The sequence below is a fragment of the Saccostrea cucullata genome, unplaced genomic scaffold (genome assembly GCF_032062105.1).
Source record: "Saccostrea cucullata isolate Sc308-1 unplaced genomic scaffold, CSIRO_AGI_Scuc_v1 ctg6360, whole genome shotgun sequence".
Taxonomy (NCBI): Eukaryota; Metazoa; Mollusca; class Bivalvia; order Ostreida; family Ostreidae; genus Saccostrea; species Saccostrea cuccullata.
In genome coordinates this window covers 726-28,719 of record NW_026939784.1, presented here as the reverse complement: position 1 = coordinate 28,719, position 27,994 = coordinate 726, and the positions used below count along the sequence as shown (strand labels likewise).

The 27,994-nt window shown below is 33.5% G+C and overlaps 1 protein-coding gene across 1 annotated transcript; it reads right to left on the bottom strand.

Annotated features, from left to right (window-relative positions):
* Positions 1-27,994, bottom strand: LOC134253978 (uncharacterized). Its single transcript, XM_062736553.1, has 4 exons — positions 27,939-27,994; positions 26,355-27,192; positions 25,935-26,211; positions 1-2,462 (listed from the first exon to the last, which is right to left on the bottom strand). The coding sequence occupies exons 1-4, from the start codon at positions 27,992-27,994 to the stop codon at positions 334-336; spliced, it is 3,300 nt and encodes a 1,099-aa protein (XP_062592537.1). The 3' UTR covers positions 1-333.

The following is a 27,994-nucleotide window of genomic DNA, read 5'->3' as shown; positions in this document are numbered from 1 at the left end:
TATTTTCTTGATACGTCCATGTCACGGAATAACCCCAGTAATTTTAGGGGTTTACCTGTTCTGATACATTGTATCTGCGTTAGAATCTTAAGAAAACAGTAAACAAAGCCTCGTCCTATTTAGTAAGTTCGACCTATCTTAGGATTTTTCAAAAATTAAGGCTGAAAATGAGCCTTTCGACCTATATACCCCATCGACCTATAATCCCGAAATTACGGTATTAGCTTTATAATACATGTAATAAAACAGACAGAAAAGGAGATATGAAATCAGAAGAGGATATGTAAATGATAAATCTCTATCAGGTGAACTCCTATAAATATCATCTGACATTTAATTCATTAAGGAAATCCATTGGTAAATTCTCTGTATTCTCATTTCTGTAGCTGTTTGTATGTTGTTGTATGGTATTTGTCTGAGAGATTGTTGGTATGAGTATAGAGCAGCCTGGAGGTTCCCTGTCACCTGTTGACAGATCCCCAGAATCTGCCACGATATGTCTCTGAGATGTAAAGGTATAAACTGTCCCTGATCATAGTGAACTAGGGTCTGTAGATCATCTAGAGCTGTTTGTGCTCTCATTGTGTCTACATGTCTGTAGCACAAAATCTCAAGCATGTATAACAGGATACAGGGTGGTACAATTAATGAAAACCTGTGGTTCTGTAGAGTAGACTGTTGTTCTGGTATCAGTTCACTGATGTAGTGGATTTCATTGTCAAGTCTGATAATCCCTGCCTGTCTGATCTTAGTAGACCAGGGAACCTCTGCTACAGCCTGTCTCATCTTTGTAGACTGTCCCCATACAACCTTAATATACATCTCTGTATCTACATAACCCATATACATCACCATATACATCGCATATGGCTGTGCTAACTTGACCTTGATCATCTCTAATATAGATAAAGCTTCCATGTATCTCAGTGTCTTGTAATAATACATGGCTATGTACAGCATGTCTGCGATACAACCAAACATTGCTGTTAATTTCAGCATGCGACAGGACATTTTGTCAACTCTATACCTCAGTTTGTTGTCAGATGTGTAAGTTTCCATGTGTAATTTAAAAGCAGTGAACTGAAGGAAGGTAGCAGTAAACTTCTGTAGCATAATGACTTGATACTGTGTCAGGAGGTGTGAACCTATCATCTGTTCTATTGTATGTAAATATCTAATGCAGAGCTTTTGTATGTCCAGTTTGGCTGGTATTAAGCAATGACGTTGTATTTCTTCAATTACATTTTTATCAAACTCAAACTCAGAAATTAGAGTATGATCATTTGTACAGATGGAGTTTCTGGGGTTATAGAGGACATCTATAATAAAAGATCTAATGGAGGGACTATGTAGCAGGAATGCTAAACCCTTTTCATACAACTCTGACAGTCTTCTAAATAATTGCTGTTGTTTGATGCCATGAATTTTACTCAGAAACATGTTGTTGCCTGGAATGAAAAAGTTAGGACAAACTCCCTCATATACCCATTTGAGGATGAGTTTAAAACAGACCCAGAAACTCCCCAGAAGAGTTTGTGGACACCAGTGAGGTATTGTATTTTGTTGAATCACCCAGAAAACTGTCGTCTTCATGTGATAGGAACACAGTAATTTATCATCACTTACTTCATTGTTAATTATTTCTGTTAAAAACAATTTAAGTAAGCCATAGGTTAAGAACTGACAGTGATTCATTACATACACAAGTTTTTGCTCTGCTAGGGAGAAAGAAATTCTCCATTCATGATCTTCATGATTTCCTAGCTTATGTCCTATTGCTACAAAGTGACATCCATTTTTCACTATATCATCAACAACATGAGGCGGGGGCCATGAGTGACATCTGTCTATCCACGAGGAGGCAGAGGGAGGCCAAAAGTCACTGACAAAGCAGTAAGCTTGATCAAATTCTTGTGTTCCAAATGTTCCACTGACACAGGGTCCATGTGGAGTGAGCTTATAAGGTAATGATACCACAGATAAAAATATCTGTCTGTGTTTAGAACTAGATATATAATATCTGTTATTCATTCTAACACATGCTTCCTGGATTTCTATATACATGCTTGGTGACAGTAAATATAACAAAGTGAATCCTGGTGGACTATCAGAACAGTCACAGAGGATCGGTTCATGTCTGCGTGTGTTGTAATACTGAGACTGAGATAATTCCCAGATCACACGCTGATCATTTCGCCAGTACATTTCATCTATATCTGATCCTTTCAGTCGGAATCCTTCTCTGTGACTTCCACTCAGCATCCTACAGACCTTATCACTTGTGTTCACTTGATTTTTTACCATCACCCAGGTGTCCACCACATCTCTCCTCATGGCCACCACTTGTGAGGTCCCCACTATATGACACAGACCCACAAACACCGACTCTGATATGTGTTGTATGCCTTCAGTACTGAGAATGATTAAAGTGGAATTTATATTCTTGTATAATGAATGTTTCACTTTTGAAAATTCATAATATAATTATTGTTATTGATAATTTTTACATTCAAAAATCATAAAATAAAAAATACTTCTTCAACTGTATCAGTTATTTTTCAACTAAACTAAATCATTCTTTTTTTTTAAATAGTGAAATTTATAACTAGAAGTGTCTAGGATATATATTATGTTTTAAATTTAGTGGTGTAAAAAGTTAAAATGAATTTTACTGTCAACAAATTACACTGATTCAGATAAAGAGCTTGAGTCAGAAAGTACACAAATTCGCCTGATTTCAAAATAGGACAATTTGGCCTCTGGATATATCTACAGACTATATATTTTTTCAAACCAACTTTCTTTTTTCAATATCTCTTACATATTTTCTGTAAGAGGTCTTCAAAATGGCATATCCATATGCATGAATTTCGTACGTTTTACGGAACGTCAGAATGACGTTGTGAATTTTAACACTTGTGAGTTCTCATTATCAAAGTGGTAAATATTGCAGATAGTACTTCGATATTTCATTAATAAAACTTAGGTACATGTACTAGTGAAAATAACATTGTGTCCGTTCAGCGTGTGCTTATCGCGGTGCACGTAAATAATTAAGTCCACTGTCCACTGTAAAGTTTCATTATTGACATGTTTTATAATAATAATTCTATCAATAATTTACACAAACTTTATGCATTTAATATTTTTTTAATCAAACTGTAAAAAGCTTAACCCCAAGTCCAGGCACGAAGCAACGGGGGGGGGGATGAAGTTTAAAGTACTTCATATATAAATGATAAACTTATATAATGAAAGTTGCACATACATGTAATATAATGACATATCTATATCATATAAAGAAAGAAGTACTATGTATAATGGAAGTTAGACAGTACTGTAAAAAAAAAATTTTTAGAAGAAATAATAAATGGATTTATTTTGAATTATCTATACAGTGCGTCTATTGACAATCACTAGACAGGGTTATGAAAAATCGTTTTTCCCTGCCATCTTTCTGCTTTTCAAAATGTTCAACTATGCATTTTCAACACTTGTGTATTTCTGAGCAATTCCTATACTTCGTATAACGAATACTTCCGAAAGTAGCTGCAGATCTGTAGCGTTATGGTTTCATATATTTGTCTTTGACCATAACGCTACAGATCCCTTAATGCAAAAAAGATGCAATTTACGGCGCTATATTTTTGCACACTTTTGGGGAGAATTTCTCCGAGAGCAGCATTAGCAAATGTCTAATGCAAGAACGTCGCTTAATCAAAGGCAGATCCAGGATCAGTACCTCGGGTGTGCGCACCCCCCCCCCTCTTTCAAATTAAAAAAAAATTGTTATATCATCATTAAGCCTTGTTGAAATGTAACACTTTGCAATTGCAGCGATGTAATATTAAAATTATTGATATGATTTCAAGGGAAATGGCCACATAAACTCATAGAGAATGAACTAATTTAATTTCCAATCAAGATGCAAATACAGTTTCAAGTTGCATTTTATCGAAACTAATAAAACAAAATAGAGACAATTAAGTAACTGTTATTAGAGACATAGGCGTCGGGACTAGTGAGGGCTTAGCTGCCTTTTCCAACATTTTGCAAAGATATTATACAATTATTGCATGATAGTAAGGGAGACATGAAGATTTCTTCGCCCATGAAAAATCATATTCCCCGAGGGCAACGCCCGAGGGGAATATGATTTTTCATGGGCGAAGAAATCTTCATGTCTCCCGAACATTCATGCAATAATTATTCTATTATACCGAATCAACATACATGTTAACCTATTGTGATGAAAAAGAGGTGAGATTCAGACCTCAAAAGCGGTAGCATTGTGCGCATGTTGTTTAACGCTTGGATTATCGATATCTTTCATGTAGTATACATGTATATTATAAGACTTAAATGAAATCAGGTACCTACACTTATTAATCTTAAATATCAACAGCAAAGAAGAAGACAGAAACACCTTAAATTTGACATAAATTGTACAAATTCAAATATTTGTCATGCTCATCATTTTGCTTGGATTGGCTGCTTTACTTAGCCTTGTGAAGAGTGATCTTTGCTGATATAGCCTAGAAGCAATAATTCAAAATATTGATTCAGTTTTTAAACAAAACAAATGATAAAATGGTTTAATCTAGATCTAAAACAAGTTCCTATCTTTCGTTATATAAATCAGATTTCCCGCGATGATCGAAAACGAAAGTAGAGATGTGCCACATGGCTTGGTCAATCGAGTGATTTCTATTGACTTTATTGATAAAGTTGTGAGCTTCTGTGCTTTTAAAGACGATGTCAAATGTTTTCATCTAATTCTTAAAAGTGTATCTCCTTTCTCATGGCAGGGATGTTGATTAATTTATCGTAACCAATGTAATCACTGGTAGTCTTGTGTTGTTGTCGTTGTCAAATCCGTGCTTGAAATCTAAGTACAAAAAAAGCGTTTGTATGATTCCGAGTCAAATCACGCGATATCTAGCGAGATTTTATGAGAGTGGCTTCAAAAATGGATACCCAAGCGAACCAAAAATACTTTAGACGCAGCTTTTGTAGAAAAGCGGTAGATTTCTGCATTAAATCGGTAGGCGGGAGATGGAGTGAAAAAGCGGTAGACTCCCGCCTAAATCGGGAGAGTTAACGTATGCGAATCAAGCACAATGCAGAAAATATAAAGAGAATCCAATAAATAAACATTTGATGAGAACAATATGAAATACCAATAGGTGTAAGTCACACCACTAGCGTTTCATAAAAAAAAGCTTCGTGACAAGTCATTCTGATTTACACACTGCAGTGTAGTAACATTCATTCCCAACTCATGGAAACACTTTTCTAACTACTTATATTTTAAGATTTTATATCAACATAATTAATCAAAGATTTAAACAATCGAATTCAGTATTAATCATCGCATTCGCCGCATTGTGACGTCACAATTGGGGAACACGATGTGAAACACGTTCTGTACACCTCGGCTGATTACATCTAGATGTAGGATAGCGTAGTCAGCCGAGGTGAACCGAATGCGGGAAACACGAAGTTTTGTTGCAGAGCGAACACGATGGTCACGTGACTGCCTCAGCCAATCAGATTCCTCTTTACTTGTGTTTTTTTATATGAGGTATAATAAAAAATATTAAGTATATGTTAGACACATGAAGGGGATATGTGGCTATGCCCCCTCTAACTCCCCTAGTGGGCATCATTTAGTGAACTCGGTGCTCATGGTAGCTCTAGTTATTGGGAGGGGGGGTGCAATTTGTACGATAATTGTGAATATAAATATAATTCATATATTCAATTTAAAATAAATATCATACAAACTAGCATTTTAAAAATAAAAGGCAAACAATATTCACCTAATTTAGGCACGTTGAATGTTATTGAAGTAGTGGCGATGAAAAAAAAAGGGGGGGGGGCGTCAGTCATGATATTCAATCGCAGAAAAACCGGGATACATATATCAAATTTTGCCAGTCCTGACACAGATTTCATTTGCACCAATCACATTCTTTGTTGGATTCTGCAATTTTATGTCTGTCAAAGAAGTCAGAATAACTGTTTACTCACTCAACGCATCACTTTGTCGATTCTAAGCACATGTGCCTTTGGATCGCTAAAAAAATTGTATATATTTTTTTTCTAAGCGATTCTAAGTGTATAATATATACTTTCAAGCAAGATCTGTGATAACACAGTGGATAAGATGATAATCAGAGAAAAAGATTTTGAATAAAAAATTCATTATTTTATACACATGTTAAAATTTCTGATGAGCGATGTCGGAAGGTAAAATATTGTTATTTAAATTTTCCGCATTAGATCAACATTTTTCAAAAATTAAAAAAATATATATTTTTTGAACACTTAGAAATATTACATCTACCATGACAATCATCACATACATGTACAAAATATATTGCACGTCCCTATACGCGACTTTGACGTCATTTTCTGCACATTGTGACGTCAAGAGAAGATATTGACGACTTATCAAATGTTGAAAAAAAGCAATATTAAACCTATTATGGTTATAACCTGGCCACCATGGAGGGCTTCTGTTAAACAGTGATCCAGAACAAACATGCAAATGGGGAAAGCATAGACTTTTATAAATAACACGAATACATTTCTACACTGAATTTTTCTAATTTTTTTTTAACTACTGGGCTGTTAAAAATCTGTTTAGCCTACTATATTTACCACGTATAAATAATGTATTAATGCTAAAAATGATTCATGATTGTGTTTATATAATTTACAGTAACTTTTCTTATGATAAATTAAATCCTTGCAATGTGATGTTTTTCATAACAAGAAATTATATAAGGTAACTATGCTTTCTACATGTGCCAGCTGACCAAACGACATTCATAAACATTTATTTTAAACATGGGGCGCATTCCTCTCGGAGAAAAAAACTTGTTCAGAAATATGCGTAAGATACCAATGTTTGATTTTATACTTGAATTTTTTTCCGAGAGGAATGCGCCCCACTCGAAATTTCAAAATGAATCTGTAAAATCGGTGAAAAATTCCGGAAAACTCAAAACCTTTATAGGTTTTGGCCGTTACGATGCGAAAACCAACATCCGGTTTGACTAAAACTACCCATCCCTGCATTGACGAAGTTGAGTAGATAGGGAAACCACAAATAGTTTTAATGAAAACGATGATTTATTTTTTAAGAAATTCATAGGCCATATATTGTACTTTCTGACTTTTGTTCTTAGGAATTGTTTTTAGAGTTATAAATTCTTGTCATGAAAACTTACATTTGTGATCTTCTAATAGAGTCCATTTTTAGTGGCGTATATTCCTCTCTATCGATGAGACTAGTGTCAAGTCACAGATTTTACCTCAAGGAGCTTCCTCTGGATAGGTATTGGGTGGTCAAATTTAAACACCGTCGACTTTAATTTGACAAGTGAATATAATATTGTAGACGTATCTCAGTTAACTCTGCGTAGGAAATATGGAAACTTTCTTACTGAATCAAATTCTGTCAAGATGCTAAATTTCCTACTTACCCAATATAACTCAAGTTATCAATTTTGTTTCCTGCATGTATTATGGACTCCTGTTGCTTTTGATGAAATTTTCTGATACGGACTTGAGATTAATAACACTTGAACTTTGGCTTGAAATATTTCCAGCTATGGAATTAGTTTTGTCCTTAAGCAAAAATGTAGCATAATAGGACAGGTATAAAATTGAGGATTGCTGAAAATGGTTTTTATGTTTCACCATGAATATGGTGTTTGTTATGTCCGTCTTCTGTCCTTCCGCCACACTTTGCGTTTAGCTCAGTTCAAAGCTCAGTTTCAAAGAAATTAAGATATTTTCATCAAACTTCATATGAAGGTAAATATTGATGAGAGTCACTCAGGTGACCTATACAGCTATCTGTTTTTGTCCGTTGACGTGCGTCACAACTTTATGTACTGGCCCATGGATCAAGGGTTTTGGTTTTAGCGTGGGGCTCTATTGGTTTTATAGTAAAAATGCTTTAATTCTTTGAAAATCTTCTTCTCTGCTTCCGGGTAATAAATGAAATAACTTTGTACATAGTTATGATGAACAAGAGAGTGCCTCTAACAAAATTGTGTTTTTATTTGTATATATATCTCGATAAATTTAACTATTATTTATCAGTCATTGGTGCTAAGAATTTTTATAATTCTTATTGTTTCACCTAGTGCTTCCAGCCTCAAAATCTCTGTTCTAATAAGAGAACAGGCCTCTGTATGATCGTGTAGACATACTTAGTACATCTACTAAATATTTTTTTAAAATAAATAAATAATAAATAAATAAATAACCAACGTGTTGCTACAATCATTTTTTGGTGGCCGATCATACATGGAGTTAAATGTCAAAATAATATAAATAGAAAATAAAGATGAGGTGAGAAAATTGCAAATAGCATAAAAAAGGGGGTGTTTACTAAATGCTGGAAATAAATTATAGATTAAATTAAAATGAGAAGGTGTGTAAGAGTATCAAAATTTAGCTTTAAAATGATACAAGGAAGGGGGGGGGGTAATAATTTACTTTTGCTACATTGTTTTTATTTAGTTTGAAAGTACTAAATTAACTAAGTAAATAATTATAATGAACAAGAGAGTGCCTCTACCAAAATTGTGGATATTATGGCCCTAGGGTCAGGGGTTCTGGTGTTAGGGTGGGGCTGTTTTGATTATATAGTGAAAATACATTGATTCTTTGAAAGTCTTTTCTGCTCCTGGGTATTAACTTTGTAAATAATTATGATGAGCAAGAGTGCCTCTACCAAAATTGTGAATTTTATGGCCTGAGGTTCAGGGGTTCTGGTGTTAGGGTGGGGCTCTATTGATTATATGGAGAAATGGAAATATAAGGAATCACTGTCTTGTTATTAGAGTATTCCAAGGACATCAACTATATCGGAAAGATGGGATAAATTTCTGCATAGCGGGCTTCGCCAATTTTGAGTTTTTATCGTGAATCAATTTCTTTTGATGATGAGTTCATGTAATAGGAATGTGTTTCAAGAGGCTGGGTAAAAATTGTTAAAACTACTGTCAATTATCAAATGGAGTGAGATTTTATATGAAAGGATCTATACTTTTTTTAACTTATTTCATGTCTCAGGATCACACCCTATTACCGGCAACTAGTACGACAGATGCAACTATGACAACAGACACGAAAGTTTTTTATCGCATTACAGGTAGGAGATTTTTAACTAAATTTGTGGCAATTTAAAACATCCATTTATTACAGTCTTGTGGTTTCCTGATTTGGTCAAACCATTAACTTCTTCCTAGAATATAAAACCATAATTTACTCATTAAAATGGAAAAGGAAAAGAGGAAAGTTAAAAATTAACAGTCGTCCACCAAAAATTGGTCAAACTCAGCTTATTTCATTAAAACTGTTACTTAAATGTCAGATTTCTTTTTGTATATAAAAAATTAAGGCTCTTTACGATCTAAGTACAAAATGTGAATAGTCTTACTTGTTTAAGAAGCGTGCTGCAAACGTTTGATTTTGGTGGGTAAACATTTTTTAGCTATCGTGTACAATAGATGGATGATTTCTATGGCGAACACTGACGACAGATAATTAAAACTAAAAATGTTTTAAATTGCCACAAATTTAGTTAAAAATCTCCTACCTGTAATGCTATCTACAACTTTCGAGTCTGTTGTCAAAGTTGAATCTGTCGTACTAGTTGCCGGTAATAGGGTGTGAGGATTTAAAGACAAAAATTTTAGAAGCTAACAATGTTCCAGGAAATTGATTTTTCTGTGGACACTGTCTTCAACAAAAAGTCAATGAATTTGAAATCAAATTCTTCATTTAAAAAAATCTCCCCACATATACATATGATCTTAACATTTCTTATTCTACATGTCTTAGACATTTCTTTGAATAAAGCATGGCTTAATTTCTGATTTTCTGATAGGGAATCAATTTACATACGAGGCACGTAAGTTAAACTTTACTTTTAAAATCAGCATCATCTTTGTTTCTTTTATGAATTCATTTCTACAGTTGGAAATGGTCAGGAACCTTTTGGTTTAAATATGAAATTAAAATTCAGAGTTCCCCTTAAAATTCAGGAGCCCCTCTGAAGAAGGTTATGGTGTTTTTAAAAAAGTAAAATATCTAGCTGGTATATAAATTGAATTCCTATCATGTCATTTGAATGAAGACAAGGGTATGATGTTTTCCATTTAGTTGATTTAAAATATCTTTAATGGCAGGCTGTCGTGAACAAGGGACTAAGTGGTTTTCATGAAATCGGAATTTAAATCTGAAATACCACTGATATTGGCAATGAATTTTTTTTTATTGAAAATAATAAAAGTCCTAACTCTGGAATTTAGTTGCTGAGCTGGTGACCAGTTTACTTAATTCCAGTCAGTGCACCAGCTTTTGAAGTTCAAATTACTTAGCAATGTGAAACTAAAATCCTCAGAGAAAAATTCTATTTTTGCCTCAATTTCTGGATTCTGTATGTACTTTCAGATTTTTTTAAAGGAAATGAGCATCCTTTCTCCATAGTGGTTCCTTTAACTCCTAACTAACAAGTAAATTTAAACTACTTTGAGTTTGTTTATGTCAGGTACCCTGTGTATAACATTAAGATGCCTCTATGTACATGTATAGTACTGTAAGCTGGAGAGTGTTTTCTTTATTTTCTCCTTAATGTTCCCTTTATCTGAGATGGTTCTTTGTGATTTGGTGTGAAATCAAACAACATTTCTATGTTAATGTGTTGGCACAGACTTCACCAGTAAACCCCGTGTCTGAAAGGGGGGCAAATTGTACACACTGATTAACTGTGTACGATCCTCCTTATTAATTGTCTTTCGGATCACTTTTTAACAAATTTATTTCGTGTTCAGTATCATGGACCAGAGAGAAATTACATTTCTTTGGGGTAAAATTTTATTTCTCTAATGAGGTAAATGAATTGAAAATTGTTTTTGAGCTGAAATCATTTTTAATTTCTGTGTATTTTGCAAAATGTTGGTAGAAATTACTCAGTATTGTATCTCCTCAATCTAGAAGTTTTGTAATGACATTTTTCAAAACGGTTGCATTGTGACGATAGTTTTGAAATTTTGTCTCTACGAAATCAATATAGATATGATTGAACATCTTTTCTGCATAGGTCAAATTGTTGAACCAACAGGTAAAGATGACTGGAGCGAAAGTAGACGCATAATCGAACTTGGTATTCTTGCAAATAATTTAAAGGAGTGCAAGAGATGCCAACCTTTGAATTTATCCGATTGTGTTGAAAAGATTAGATTCGGACTCGCTCAAATTCTCCAAGTGCAATGTTGATACCAAGAGTAAAGGCTACTTAATGATGTCCCAACAGGCAAAAAAACATCTAACAGAAAAGGGAAGAAAAGTCTGGGATGGCAGTAGGTAAGTGTATTATACTTCTGAAGTAAACTTTGATAAACTTGTGTACATTGGTGTTTTTAATTTTTGATTATTGTTTTAAATAATTGTGTTTATAATATTTTAGGAATGATCAATGGTGGCTTCGGAAGTCTTATTTAAATGCCTTCTTAGCAGTGCTAAACATTCTAGGAATTTCGAAGGAAAGTTGGCAGTACCCTGATTAAATGGCAGAAGAAAGTTGTCGAACCAGTCTACTAGAGGAAGTTGAAAAATACTTTTACATTTGTTTGGTATTTTTCAAAATAATTAAAGAACGTTTTTAAGTTTTGTGTGAGTTATTGGTGTGCAAATCACACAGACTTTTCACGTAGGCATGTTTCATGAAGCGCGCTAGCGCTTCATGAAAAATACGCCTACGTTCAAGTCTGTGTGATTCACACCCTAATAATTCACACTGAACTTAAAAACATTCCGTCAGAATGTTAGTCAGTCATGCAGTCCGTCAGTCCTGTTTTATTTTGTCAGCGCAACTCCTCATAAACTTCTGCACTTCGTCAAACTTTGCAGGTGTTTAGGACACAATGTGTAGATGTGCATATTACCAGGAAATTCTGATTTCATTATTTTTTTCCGGAAATTTCCGCACTTTTTATCGTATGCATTTGGCCATACCTTGAATAAAGAGATTAACATTTTGTCAGCGCAACTCCTCATAAACCGCTGCACAAAATTTCGCCAAACTATGCAGATCCTTAGGACATTATATGTAGATGTGCATATAACAAGGACATTCCGATTTCGATATTTTTCCTATGAATTTCCGCACTTTTTTTAATTAAGCATTTGGCCATACCTTGAATATAGATATGAACATTTTGTCAGCGCAACTTTTCATAAGTCGTTGCACAGAATTTCGTCAGAATTTGCAGATATTTAGGACACAATGTATAGATGTGCATTTCACTAGGAAATTCCAAATCTTTTATTTACAATTTGGATTTTTGGGGATATCTTAAATAAAGTGATGAACATTTTGTCAGCTCAAGTCCTCATAAACCGCATAACAGAATTTCATAAAACTTTACAGATATTTAGGACACAATTTGTAGATGTGCATATTACAATTCCAATTCCATTTTTCCTCCGGGATTTTCAGCACTTTGAGTTTCGGGGGAGCAAGGGGTATGTGAGCTTGCTCACTTTTCTTTCATCTTTTATATTTGAAGGACATGCAAGTTTAATTGGGAAAAAACCCAAGAAATGTGTTGGTTATGCTGTAAAATAAAAAAAATGCAGAATATGTGATTGGCAAAACGGGAGGATGTTCCTGTGAGGTAGCACAAATGCAATAGAAACTGGTCTGGATCAGCCAAATCTATGGAACCTGCTTTGGCTTGCGAGATTGTGCAAAGCATAAAAGATAAGGGTGAAAAGGTATGAATTGTATATACATGTTCGATTTGATATATCTCTGTGTACATTCAATATTCAAAATACGTGAAGAGCTAAGAGGGGAAAGTGCTATGAATTAAAATGCCACTTTCCATGAAATGTTTATTACATATTTATATATATCTGAAGATTGTACATGAAAGTGCTAATCCATTACTGATTCTTATTTTGCTTATAATTATAAAATGTTGTTAGGTTACCACGTTAATAATGGAGAACGATTCTACAACAATACAAGATTGAGAGCAACTGTTGATCCAGATATAAAGAAAAAGTTGGACAGCAATCACAGGAAGAAAGGTTTTATTTGAAGTCTTGTGGAAATCAGCAATACCCATAAAGTATTGAAACATGTTAAAGTTAGAACACACATTGAGAGATGCTTTACATATTGTGTTCATCAGAATCTGAAGATCCTAAAAAGTTAGCCAATGATCTGGGGGAAATTTTCCTCATTTACGAGGGCGGTTCAAAAATTACGCAAACTTGTTGCACAGAAAAAATATTTGATGATATAATTGGGGAAAATGTCACACATAATATAAAAGAATCTTTACTTATATGGTCTTCAAAATTTTATATCAAAATGTTGTAAATTGGTATCAATTTTGAGTGATTTTCAGGACATATCATTAAGTTACGGAGCAGAAAAATCTTCGACGTCACAGGCATTATAAATAAATGTGTGATTGAGTTAACATTTTCTCAACATTTTCCCAAGAGTGCATGTACATTTTGAGTTACCTTATCTACTCAACATCCAAACAACATTTCTTGTCAAGCTTTAAATCTATTAAACAGGAAAAGAATATTCTTTTTTGTTTTAAAACCAAAAACTGCATGTATTTTATCAGATATAGTGTGATGACTTGCAATCACGTTCTTTACAGTCCGGATAAAGTTTTCGTCGATAATCTTCTTCCCGTCTTCCCGTATAGCCTTTTTACAGAGGTCTAACGGTCTAAAATTTCATTTTGCTATTTGTTGACGAATGTCACGAATACCCTAGTTTACTACATGTTTTATTATTTTGGATCTATGTTGGCAATATCTTGAGCATTACATATAATTTAACAAATGTGTGGTGCGTCGTCAATTCAGGAGACGTCATTTTCACAGTCGTTTTCACGGTAATCGAATCAGAGAAAAATCACTATATCTCTGTTAGTATTCAAATATCACGCCAGAAATCTAAATACATAATAATAGAACAATTTAATGATATATTTAAGAAAATTGTCGAAAAATATCGCGAATTCTAGAAAATAGATGAGTTAAATTTTGGATTCCGCATGCTTTTGTTTCAAATTTTTTGTCGTGCTCCGTACCTCTCCATCAGCGATATCAACATACAGATAATTTTAGCAGAATTTGTTTAAAATACAGATATTTTGCCCAAAATTTATTGGGATCTTAAAGATACATATTTTTGCAAAATTTTATAACTATATGACGTCTGTAAGAGTAAGTAATAGCACAGTCCGCGTAATTTTTGAACAGCCCTCGTATATGGTAAGAATACTACTTGCAAAAAGAGTTACCATATACTAAAGTTTGACATTGGCAAGAAAAATGATTTTGTTTTCTCAGTATTTTTAGAAATTTTCAAAAATTGGTCTGAGTTCATGATAATGTATGAATGGTGTATTTGTATTAGTGTATTTGATCTTAATAGTGGACCATTACATGTGTGGCTTAACATGCAGGAGTGAAGAAACTGGTATCAAATAAAAAGAACTTGCCATATAGGAAACCTCTAACAAGTGAGCATCTGAGATCAGCTCTAGAAAAACTGTTTGAGAAGTATGCAGACCGGGCAACTGAGTTGGTGTCGATGGGATCCAATCAAGTGAAGGAAAATTTTAACCACATGGTTTCTAGCAAAGCGCCTAAAAGAATGTAAGATTTTTTTTATTTTCAAATTTATGAAATGATAAAAACCATTCACAGATAAAACGTAAACCTTTTATTAATTGGACTATGTCACGTAAACTGTTCATAGGTTTTTATGGAGGTTCAGATAGTCTGCATAGTAAAGTATCTGCAACTGTCTGTCAGAAAAATGAGGGGTATAATTATATAACAAAGGTATAAAAATGAAAAAAAAATTCTTTGATGTTCTTTTGATTTTCACACATGGCAGTTTAGGCAATGTCTATCAAGTAAAGTATTTAAAAGGAAACATCAAAAATACCCATACATAGCCTAAACTTGTTTGTGTAGTTTATATTCTTGTCTTGTTTACATATTGGTTTACCTACCTAGTTTCATTTTAATGCATGATTAATTTACAAGGATTTTGAAAGGTCTTGGAGAATCATATCTACAAAATGTGTGAATTTATTATTAATACATTTTAATGCAGACACATTTAATTTTTCACTCCATTAAATAAATAAACTCTTTACATGAAAAAAAAATTATTATATGTTTTACGTATTGATAAGGATCTGTTGATTCTTCTTTATCTTTTCCAGAAAAAAAGTTTTCAATTTCATATTTGCAATTTTTCTCAGGTGAATAAAAGACTCACAATGTCTCCTGGTAGATACACCCTCAAGCATTCCAGAATCCTACAGAGTAGACTGAAGCTAAATACAACTTATCTGAAACTTAATTTATATATGTGATATTTGTTTTTACAGATCTTTTTTCCGAACATTTCTATTGCAGCGGATACATAAAGCATAAAAATTAGTTTGCGTGATGAAGTTGATTTGGAATACATTTCTTTGAATAAAGGAGATCAACTACATAGAGACCACTAGTTAAAGTTTATGAACTAGTTTTTTCTTTATAAAAATATCAAAGGAATATATTATATCAGGTTTAGAGAATTGTGTTGCACTTGACTTAGAAGTATACACTATGGGAGTTTCAATATTTATTTTATTTATTTCAGCCAGGACATCAGTCATTGTGCAGCTGTATGTGAAGAGAGAGTTCAACATGTACTTGACACAGCAGTCCCTAATTAGTCTTGATGCATCAAGAGCAACTGGACTTACTTTTGTTGGTGGTGTACTGAAGCATAATGGCAAAAAGGTGGACCATAAAGTGCCCTTTGAAGGACTTCAGCAGTTTGTTGAATTTTTGAAGACTGTTGATAGCAAACCTATTTTTATTGGGCACAATATACAATGTTTTGACCTAGCAGTGTTAATGAATCAGCTAGTCAAATGTAAATTACTTGACAGTTTTGCTAGCACTGTCACTGGTTTTATAAATACCTTACAAGTGTGTAGGAAATCTCTCAGGAAAGATGATGTTAAAGATTTTAAACAAGACACTCTTGTAAATACTTTCATTTGAAAAGATTATGAGGCTCATAATGCTATTGCTGATGTGAAGGCATTGAGGGAACTTTTTGAAATGAATTGTTGGCTCTGTGTAGTCAGCTAATGATGTGTTCATATTTAAGTATTATATCATTAAGAAGTCTTGAGAGCCCCTCGTGTGGGCAAAGATTGTATCTTTCATGATTTCAAAGAAGTTGATTGCAAATTCTCTTAATTTGTCTAAGTCGGTGCTAATCCACAAGAGGGATCCACAAATGGGTTACGAAATGTTTTAGTGAACCGTTATCGGGTTCAAAGCAGCCTAGAATATCTAGGTCATCTAACGTAATCAACGAATTGGATGAAAATTTTAATAGTTGTGAATGATTACTGTTTTTATGTATTTTAATTTAGATAATACAGGGTGCAAAATAAAGGTCTAACAACTTGTATGGGAGATTTCAGTCACCACGCAACATAACGCTAGACTGCATTTGTTTTTATGAATCAGCCACAGGCTGCAAAATGCTGACTGTTAATATTCTGTAGTTTACTAAACTTTTGTGTATACTGTTGAACACATATTTGGATCTACTTTGACTCAGTATAGTAGAAAGAGTAATGGTGATTCAAAATTGATGACTGATTAGGCTGTCGATTTTCATTTCATTTACTCCAAAAACATATACATGTACATGTATAATATTTGAAATATATCTGTTATTAATGGCACACAAAAAGTATTATAGGTTTAAAAATTGTATTATATTCTAAAGAATGTTGTTATTCTTTTGCAGTTATGCATCTATGAAATGAAATAAAAGTCATCAAAAGTTCTGTATTTTTTTTCTTCCCTCATTTGAAATTACTTATCAAAAATCTCAATTTGGACAACGAAATGTATAAATAAATGGTGGTGCTGAGAAAAAAAATATGCTGGAAATGTATCGGTGAATACACGTTTCATGTGCATTTCCTGTCATAAAAACCGTAAATGCTGAAAATTCATGCGTATTTTGAAGTATAAACAGCCTTCGCTAATCATTAAAAAAGTTTGAAATGTAGAAAACTATAACAGGTAAATTGACCTAAACCACGTGTCTGTGATAAAATGTAAACGTAGTTAACCAGTATGCTTTGTTGTTCTGTCATCGAATTTGACAATAACTATGTGCGAAATAATACCAATAGACATTTAAAATCTTCTTGGACACGCATATCCCTCAAGTGTGTGAAGACCCGCCCATTGATCACTTATGTATGAAAACTACAAACATCTTTGTAGATTAAATATCATTCGTCGTGGAAAAAGGGATCCCAGATAGCAGTTATGTCACATCATCCTATGTCTTGCACCCTGTTCATTGCAAAGTCAGGGATGCCCCCTCTTTTTTAGTAAATCTGTTAAAATATCCTCAAACTCGATATACTTATAATAAAATAAAACCAATGGGTTAACAGAATGAAGAGAAATGTGAATGGTAACTACATGTAGTATTAATTTGAATGCTTGGATAAGGGGAATTTATAAAGTGGATATTCGTTTAAGTAAAAAAGAAAGAATATTTGTATTCAGAAAATTCCAAAATGATTACATAAAGTTTTAACTTTGTTGTCAAGTCTTCTCTTTTATAGTATCAGAAAAAAGTGATTTTTTTAAAAGGCCATTAAAGTTTTATTATATATTTTATATTTTCCAATAGTAATATTTTGTGAACATTCCATAGAAGAATATGAATATTATAAATGTATATATAAAGTTCGTCGAAGAACCCATGAGGTACCATTAAAACGCTGGGGGTCCTTTCCTGGAGACCTGTGCTTTTTGCATAGCATAATCCATTTTTAATTGTATATTTTCTTTTCTTTTTAGAATCTAAATGTTATTCCATTCCGAATCCTGATCTTTCACCACTGAACTTATATTACTGAAAAAATAATTAGCATGCCCTAACAAAATTGGATCCGTCCTGTGTATCCTATCAATAATTATCATTCTGGGCACAAAGAAAACGACTGCTAACAGAGGTTAGGTTTGTCCACTAGGTCACTTCTGCTGCAGAGGGAAAATCTTATCTGCGGTCATAGAACTTAACACATATTAGAAATCAGAAGCACGTAATTATCATATAATACCCGCTTTGATAAGCAGTCACGTTCATACAAGCTCGTAAACGTAACAGCTAGACGTTGCATTTACTTAGGCACAGTTTTCTCTATACCAAAATGCACTTAAAAGTGTATCTGATGATTAATCCCGTTGTAATTGATCAGAAGCTTGTTTTACATACTAGTATTTTCCTGACTGATAATGCTAAAACAACTTCACATGTTTACTGAATGATTTTTTTGTCCCGATGAAATTCCGTGTGTTAATAATGGTGATTATTATTTTTTGCAATCGATCAAAAGAAACTAATTATTCCTCTGAGATATTTGCCAGTGCAGTATGAATCATGCATCTATAATCAATTTTTGTCCCTCTGTCATTTTGGTTTCCAGGAGATATTTTTAAAATCTACGTCAGTACGTGAGAATTTTTGTCAGCAAATCAGCGCAGCCAGCAAAGGACTCTAATTACATTACTGACCACGTGTCTGTATATCTTGCATATCAGAGGCTGAAGCAGATTATTGAAACTTTCCCACTGTTACCGAGTGTGGGAAAATTAACAAATAAAAATTATGTTATTCAGAGTTAGTCTTAGAATGAAATGTTTTCAATGTATTCAAATAAAAAATATATCTCTTGATAAAGAACAGATCGTGTATTTCATCAAATTTCTTGATCATTTTGATGTAATATTCCTTGTCAGCGGCGATAACTTTCCATTGAAGATTTTTCTCTAAAAGGAATGATTAAGTCGAAACACTCCTTGTTTTGTGAAAGTGCATAGAGAAAGTTAATAAAATCAACTCCCAAAACGTTACAGATATTATTTTCATTCAAGACACAAATTATAGTGCTAAAAGGTCATATTAAAAGTACTATAGCGAATTGACCCCATTTTAGGCTTTGATTTTAAACTGAGCTATGTGTGTAGGAACGAAAAACATACTTGACAAAAAGATAAAGTCCTTTAATATCAGGATAGAATCTCAAAAAACAAATATAAAAATGATAAACAGGAAAACGGTGATTGAAATTGTGTTAGCAAAACAAGGAAATATTTCTCGACAGATTTATTTTCTTTACATTTTAATTTTCTTGTACATTGTACTGTGTTGAATTTGCAATCTCCATTTACAAAGTAAAAATTTAGACAAGGAAAAAGAAAATCTTAAGTTTCATTATCAAGTAGAAAGATTTGTTTATAACGTATCTTCATGGCAAGTTTGTAATTTGCCTTACTGCATGCACCCTTCTAAATATCACAAAAAATCACAGGAAATAGGCATCATCTTAGATTTTATACTTGAAGAAAAAACACAGTAAAAATATAGTGTTCATCACATTCAATTAAAATTATAATATATACTTGTCGTTTGTTTATCTTTGTTCCGTGGTGGGGTTTGGAGTTGAAAGCTGAAAGCTGCATGTAAATGGTTTACATTTTATTCAAACGAATTGTAAAATTCCAGAAATAAATACTTAAGTTTTCTCTAACAAACTTTGGACATCTCAAAAATTGGTCTTCAATGTATATTTAAGCAAAGTTTAACTTCAACTTCTTTCAGTATTCTTTTTCATGAACCAAAATGTTAATTTACGTGTTGTTTTATTTTTTTTATATATTTCGGCATATTATATGATTATATAGTTCAGCAGTAAATAATAGTTTGTTTTTATCAATCAAAATTTAATGTCATGGGATATCTATTTCGTTCTTTAATTAAAAAAATTGAAATGTTGGTTTAATGATTAACTTATGTCAAATTATTTCATCAGGCAAAAACTTTGAAAGGAATAAGACTTAAAAAGCAAAATCTACAATCGTTTTTCTGTATGAATCACGTGACATATGTAAGACTTCAAACAGGAAAGCTGTGAAATTGTGTTGACCTAAAAAGGAGTTAGGGAACTAAATCACAACAGACACATTAAAGTAAATTATAACTGTATTTTTTCTTTTTTCTTTAATCGGAAGTGTGAAGGGTTAACACTATGCACCTAAACAGTTAAAGGAACAATAGAAAGAATATAAAAAAAAAATCAATAACAGGTAGGAAGATTTATTTCAGTAAATTTCTTCATTTTATTAAACAGTCCGGAATGCTTACAACATTTCTAATTACAACTAATCCATAAAATGTTCTTTTTTATTTATAAACTTTTATACATGCAAATTCAATAAGTGTGGTTAAAATTGCTAAAAAAAATCAGTAAAGTTAACATAAGTTGCATGTGTAAATAGTATCAAAATATTCGTTCATTCTTGGATATTTTACTTAAAAAAGACGCTATGGTAATCTAACAACCAAACAATATGATAAACGTGATGACTTTAACTTTTCTATCGTCAACTTCTCTTACTTATTTAGCAATATACCTTCATCACCTGCATAAGGTGTATATTTATTTCAGTTGATTCAATACGCAAGAGCATGCTCTACGTATGAACAAGTTCTAAAAAAAATGTACATTATTGACAAGCAAGTTGATGAAACAAGAATATCAGCAGTCTCTTTTAAAGTCATCATTTCGTAATTTCTACCATCGATACAATGAACAATTTATCAATAAGTAAAATGCTGACAAAGGTTTTTCATACCAATTGTTTGTCCAATATTTATACACTGAATTGATGACGGATGTTTCCATTATTTCTTGATCATGACAAGGAGCACACGGCGGGTGTGACCGGTATACTCATGGAGGAGAGAGTATCCACTGCCGACCGGTCACACCCGCCGTAGAAACCTTATACATCATAGAAATAAAGCAGCATTTTGATAAAATAAAAAAAATAATTTATTTAGGTACAAAATAAATTAAAAAACATCTGATATTTGATTTAACCGTTAGAAGTTAACTTTACAGCTTTGGGGGTTATTTGGGAAAAGGGAAAAGTGTGGTCCTCTGCTTTAAATATTAAAATGTCAGTGATTCTATCAATATAATAGTGTAAATAATTAATTCAAACCATATCCTTCTTGGTTTTTTTTAGAATATTTATCTAAACAAATCTAATTGAATGTCTGAATTTACGTAAACAAAAACTGTGCTTCCATAAATAATTCAATCTTTTCTATTTTTCTGATTTTGGTTAAGACTCTCTCCGGTATAACTAATTTCTGTTCTGTCAATTGAAAAAAGCAAATAAAATAAAATGCAACACGAATAAAATGTCAAACAAAAAAAAAAAACTTCCTAAAGCTTGAATTATAACATTAAGAATCCAACCCATAATAAACTTTCCATTTTTAAATAATTTCAAATGATACTAGCAGTGAAAACTTGCCAATTCTAAATTTAACTTTACGGATACTTTGTTTATACCAGCAGTACGTTTTGTGAGTACATGTTTGTAGGTTCTTAATAGTCTTAATTAATATCTTACATTTTACCAGAAACTATGTTCTCTAGTGTTGGAAAAAAAATTATAAATGTCAGGTACATGTAAATATCCAATGGATTAACTAGCTGATGTACTAGCTTTCAACAATCATCACATATGCACATGCACTTGTACCTTGAAAGTTGGATGTCACTGTTATTATTAATTTTTAACTGAAATTAAAAAAATCAATTATCCCCCCCCCCCGGAAATCATTTACAGTACATGTACCAGTTTCATAGCTTTTAAAGCCAGCAAATTCTATTCATACTTTCCATATTTTAAAAGTGCACTGGATTAAAACTGTTTTATGATATAGAATAAAATTATTGTAGTATTGAGTTGGACTTATTTTTTATAAAGTCTTGCAAACAATATAATGTAGAATTATAAAGGAACAAAAAGAAATTATCAAGAAATATTTTGTCATGAAGGAGTCATTACAAATGTTTACTTTGATTTTTTTATTGCAAGTATTTATTTTTACCTTTAATATTGCGATGATGCAATCATCTGTCAAACCAGCCTTAGGATCAATCGCCAGGCTTATCATCTTTGGGCTTTTTAGACGCAGCACTGTGACACTGAACTCAAGTTACTGCATGCATCTATAGGCCATAAAAACAAACACTTGTTATTAAGTTGATGAAAGAATCGACTTGACATCCATCTCAACATACATAAACACCAACTGACAGTCACAATGGTTTCAAGGTTTCTACTTTCACTTTCATATCAGTACGTAACAAAAGGAAAACCAATAGGGCCTAATGCTTTTAAAAAATAGCCTAACATGTAATATTTACGTTCATTCAGAAACAAATTTATCCAAAATTACTTACCTGTATACAAATTATAAAAAATAGTAATGCCTTTAGCCTAACATGTAACCGCTTACATTCATTCAGAAACATTCGCAGCTATGATAAGGCTGTCCGAAGGCCTCAAATGCCTTAAAAATATATATTTTATTTAGAGCTAGATTTTAATTTCAATATGTAACCCTTGTTTGAAATTGCAGTCAACTTGAGATGATAGTTTAAACAGGTTTTATAATAAAGTATTTTTGTGATGTCACATGACTGTTTTGATCACGTGACGGAGATTTATAATACATATGTATTCCTAAATGTTGCACAAAAATCGCTTTGGCACAAGTGCAAAACAAAAATATTGTGCAAAGTTTGTTACATTGATCGATTCATCGTGATCTCTGGTACATAGAAAGTGCTGGGGGCAGGTTTAATTTTTACTCGTTTAGAAAATATTTTACGAGAAATCCAACTTACCAACATAAGAGGGGGTATTTTCCACGCCTTATCTCAATTTATACAAAAATGGATAAACTACACACAATCCCCCAGAAAAATTCAGTTAGAGGACATACTTCGCTTGTAGATTCACGCAGAATATCTTCAATTTATCCTTGTCTTTCACTTGTGCCAGTCCAATATAAACACGATTCATCAATTCTAACTCTGTCTACGGACGTGTAAGGGGAGTGTTTCACACATAAGTTTTCTCTATTGTTTGATTATGTGCATATCAGACAAGCGAAAGAAACAAGAATATTTAAATTTCAAATGTTCAACTTCATAATAACACATCGGACCTTAAAAACAATCCTTACACTTGAATTAAACAATAAGGTCCCAAATTAAATCTACATGCCATCCACAAATTATGACACTTTCCCCGTCATGTCAGCTCAAGTATGCAGTGACTTGACGTCATATTCTATTATGACGTCATATCTAGGTAGTTCAGAGAAGTTACTACAGTTTGAACAGTTTGATATTTTACGGACAGCCTTATCCTTGCTGCGTTTTTCTCCAAAATTACTTAAGCCCTACAGATCACTATCGTTAGGTTTACGAAATGCATGACAAGTCACAATGATAAGAGTATTACATGTACATAGAAAGTTTATACGCACCTGTAACTATAATGAAATGATATTTAAACAATATGAATCATGCCGTGCATAACCCCACATATGGGGGCGCGGAATGGTGGTACCCGGGGGTGCGGAATTCGAAGCGGAATTTGCAATGTTCGTTGACCTGATTAGCTTTCCTACATTGACTGAGATGAAAATAATCCTTAATTCACTTACGGCGGAACACAGTGATATCCCAGCTTACTGTTACTCGTTTCCCAGCTCGGAACTCGTCCTAGAAATACATGAACACTTCTGCAATATCTGGCAAGAGCATGCGGGAACGCAAAGTTGACCGTTTCTTTGTGAAAATTGGTGCCTGATATATAACTCAACTTCATTTGATTTATGAGAGGGACTTCTAGATATGATTTTGCTCCAGACACTCTAATGTTTCGGAGAATTCCACCTCAAATAAAGGGGACAGACTTCAATTTAAGTGTGTGGCACTCGGGGGTGAAGATTTTAGTGGAGACTGGGGGAAGGAATACATCTCTAACTAATGGAAAGGAATCGTTTCTCTATAAAAATTATATTGATTAAACAAGCATTAAATTGCTACAATTAATTTATTAACTCTCTCATAATTTTATAAACCTTTTCCCTGAATAAGTGCGTTTTAGGGCATATTTAACTGTTTACTTATAGACATCTAACTTCACAATGAGCTACGACAAAAACGTTTATACTCCGCTTGACGTTAATTCTTAAAATCTGCTCTGTTTTAATTGTTTAGATCTTGGTACATCAATTTAAATTGGAACTGCCTTTTTTAAATGATTCGACAAATAGTGCTTTGTACAGGAACATAGCATCGTTTTTTGAAAAGGGGGGGGGGGGGTAATTAAGAAGATTTTTTTTTTACCTGTAAAAGTTGACAAGCAAAAAAAAACAAAGGGGGGGGGGGTTGAACAAACTCGAAAATCCTTTTTCGTGGGAGGGGGGGGGGTAGTGGACAATTTATAGCTCTACTGGTCAGAGTCCGCCCGTCTGTCTGTCTAGCTGTCTGTCTGTCCGTCTGTCTGTAAACAATTTTTAAAAATGCTACTGCTCCTACAGTTTTCGTCTGATTTCAATATAACTTGGCACACAAGTAGACCAAACTAAGATACATAATTCTGTGTATCGGTTTTTTGATTTCGATGAACGGTGTTGCCGTTGTTACTAAAAATAGAAATTTCTGTGAAATTCTTTCAAAATGCTACACCTCCTACAGTTTTGGCCTGATTTCAATATAACTTCAAGGCACACAAGTAGACTACCTTAAGATACATAATTCTGTGTATCGGTTTATGATTTCAATGAATGGTGTTGCCGTAGTAACTAAAAATAGAAACTGTTAAAAACTCTCAAAATGCTGCTCCAAATACAGTTTAAGTCTGATTATAATATAATGTGACATGCAAGAAGACTACACTAAGAACATAAAGAGACTTAATCAAGGATCAATATTATTTTTATTGCTGTGGTAAAGTTTCAATTCCCAACTGCTTAAGAACTTTTCTCTTCCTTTGCTATGAGTACAAACCAGTAGAGCTTCAGTCTCGACAGAGACTTCTGGTTTTCTGGTTGCTATACAATGCTACAATTCCTTGATATCACCATACTGTGGTAAGAAGTTTGGGGTCCAACCAACCTTTCAATGGACATTTTCAATAGTAAAGGTAATGTTGTAAAAAAGGGGGAAGCCCCCCCCCCCTGTTTCTATGTGCCTATTCAGTATTGTAGCAAAGATTTTACCACAATGATCAATAAGAGGATTAATGACACATTTTATGCTTTTTTAACATTGATTTTGTTGAGTAAGTCTTTCCACAGATTTCACAGGGAAACCGAGCGTACTTTCAACTTCTACATGAAAAATACATTTGAAAAAATTGAGAAACTTAATTCTAATTACACTTATTTATCCAATTACTTAAACTACATATCTATGTTAAGCTGAACTTTGTCATTTGTACTACTTCGGAAAATATATAGTCGAATATGGCAAGCTAATCCTAAGGTGCGACAAATATGAAGGTGAAATAATAAAATTCAATTATATAACACAAGTTCCTTTCATCTAACATTAATTTCTTTTGAAGAATCTCCACAATTTGCAAAAATCTTACAAAGATTGAAATTATTTGCCAATAAAATAGCGTACATGCTAGTACACTTAAAAGCCAAAAAGGTATCATTTTCTCATACTTTAATACGTAGCCAAGTTGTTGTTGTTGTTGTTGTTTCTTGTATTTTCCTCCGTTGACTTCGGAGCACCCTGTGAGGACAGGTAGATTTCTAAAAAATGTTTAATAATGTCATTATCAGAGTAGTGTCTATAATCGAGATATGTTCACTGCCCTACTGTTGTGAATATCAAATAGTAGGTTCCTGCTTATCTCTTCGATATTACTTGTTATCACACTGTTTTTTCCAAGAATGTCCAAGATCTCAGTCTTAGAACTGTCTAGCAGACACTGTAAAAGGTTAGTCGAATTGCACATAATCTTACTGACGGTCTGAGGGTTATAGTGCTGGACTAGTAGTTGGTATAGTGCATCTAGATGTTTATCTCGGATGGCTTGGTATGTGGAGCAGTGCAGAATAAGGTGTTCTCTATCCTCACTGGCGGCATTGCATAGAAGACAGGTTGAAGAGACTGTGTGCTGGTTGAACTTAGCTCTGTTGGACTGTAGGATATATGTTCCAGTTACAATTTTTGCCTTGATGGAAGCTTTTGCTACTGGTCTGGTGTTATTTGGTACGTAGTCCCATAGTTGGTGTGCTTGCTTTGTTGATTTTGGTTGCAGTGCTAGGATGGTTTGTCTATTACTTCATTCTGCCATTGGGTTGTTTGGTGTTCCTGTATAGCCTGGTCTATCATGGTTTTCCATTTTCCTGTAGAGGGTGGTGTTTCCATTAGTTCGTAGGCAGTAGGCAGGTGGTATTTCTGTAGGAGTTTCCTTACATGTGTGAACCAGCTATTACTGTTCTGATCTTTTAGCGCAAGTTGACGTCTGGCTACTTCATATTCTGCACATTCTTGATTCTTAATGATCTTGTAGAATGCTGTTAGTGTATTTTTCTCTATGCATACAGTAATTGGTATAGCCCCCAGGAGTGAGTACACAGCAACGATAGGTGTTTTTACTGATAGCCCTTGGATCTGTTTCAGTAACTTTCTCTCATAAAAGAGCAGTTCTTGTTCTTCGCTACTAGATAGTATGACAGCCTCTAATCCATATGTCATTCTTGGTCTGCAGAATGTGGTGTAGATCTTATAAGAGACTTTAGGATTGATACCATTTTTTCCATGCAGTCCTGCCCCAAGTAGTGCATACATCGTTCTTCTGCCCAGTTGGATTCTACTTTGGATGTCGTTTTTGCCATTTGATGATCTTATCAATCCAACATGTTTTGTCGTTTCCACTTCTTCTATCTCCTTGTCACCCAAAGTCCAGGTCTGGGTTGGTCTGTTCTTGTGCGCGTTTATTATTATAACGTCGCTTTTAGAAGAGTTGATGGTGACTTTATCTCGCTTGGTTTCATTGTGAACGATATGTAGCGCTTGTTGTAGGTCCGATGGGTTATGCGATATGAAGGCTATGTCGTCAGCAACTGTAGGACATCCAATAAAGGTGGTACCAATGGAGGCTCCAATTTTGTTCGCTCTGAGTTATGTGATACGATATAAATTAAATCTTTTATCCAATCAAATGACGTGTTACAACTAAACTTAAATCATATCGAAATATACAAATAGATGTTTAGTAAACAGTTTAAATATGCCCTAAAACGCACTTATTCAGGGAAAAGGTTTATGAAATTATGAGAGAGTTAATAAATTTATTGTAGCAATTCAATGCTTGTATAATCACTATAAATTTTTATGGAGAAACGATTCCTTTCCATTAGTTAGAGATTTATTCCTTCCCCCAGTCTCCACTAAAATCTTCACCCCCGAGTGCCACACACTTAAATTGAAGTCTGTCCCCTTTATTTGAGGTGGAATTCTCCGAAACATTAGAGTGTCTGGAGCAAAATCATATCTAGAAGTCCCTCTCATAAATCAAATGAAGTTGAATTATATATAAGGCACCAATTTTCACAAAGAAACGGTCAACTTTGCGTTCCCGCATACTCTTGTTAGATATTGCAGAAGTGTTCATGTATTTCTAGGACGAGTTCCGAGCTGGGAAACGAGTAACAGTAAGCTGGGATATCACTGTGTTCCGCCGTAAGTGAATAAAGGATTATTTTCATCTCAATCACTGTAGGAAAGCTAATCAGGTCAACGAACATTGCAAATTCCGCTTCGAATTCCGCACCCCCGGGTACCACCATTCCGCGCCCCCATATGTGGGGTTATGCACGGTGTGAATTAAAAGTCTTTAAAAATTGTTTGGAGATCACTTACCTTTCCAATACACCAAGCACGTCTGCTTCACCAGTGACGTCAAAAATGACGTACAT

What these genes read in the sequence shown, in the direction of transcription:
- LOC134253978 (XM_062736553.1), bottom strand. Translation starts at nt 27,994, where the DNA reads ATGTACGTCATTTTTGACGTCACTGGTGAAGCAGACGTGCTTGGTGTA. An exon ending in CAACCCAATGGCAGAATGAA is followed by an intron (nt 26,212 to 26,354) that starts GTAATAGACAAA and finishes TATATCCTACAG; the next exon opens with TCCAACAGAGCTAAGTTCAA. An exon ending in AAAAAACAGTGTGATAACAA is followed by an intron (nt 2,463 to 25,934) that starts GTAATATCGAAG and finishes AATTTTCAAAAG; the next exon opens with TGAAACATTCATTATACAAG.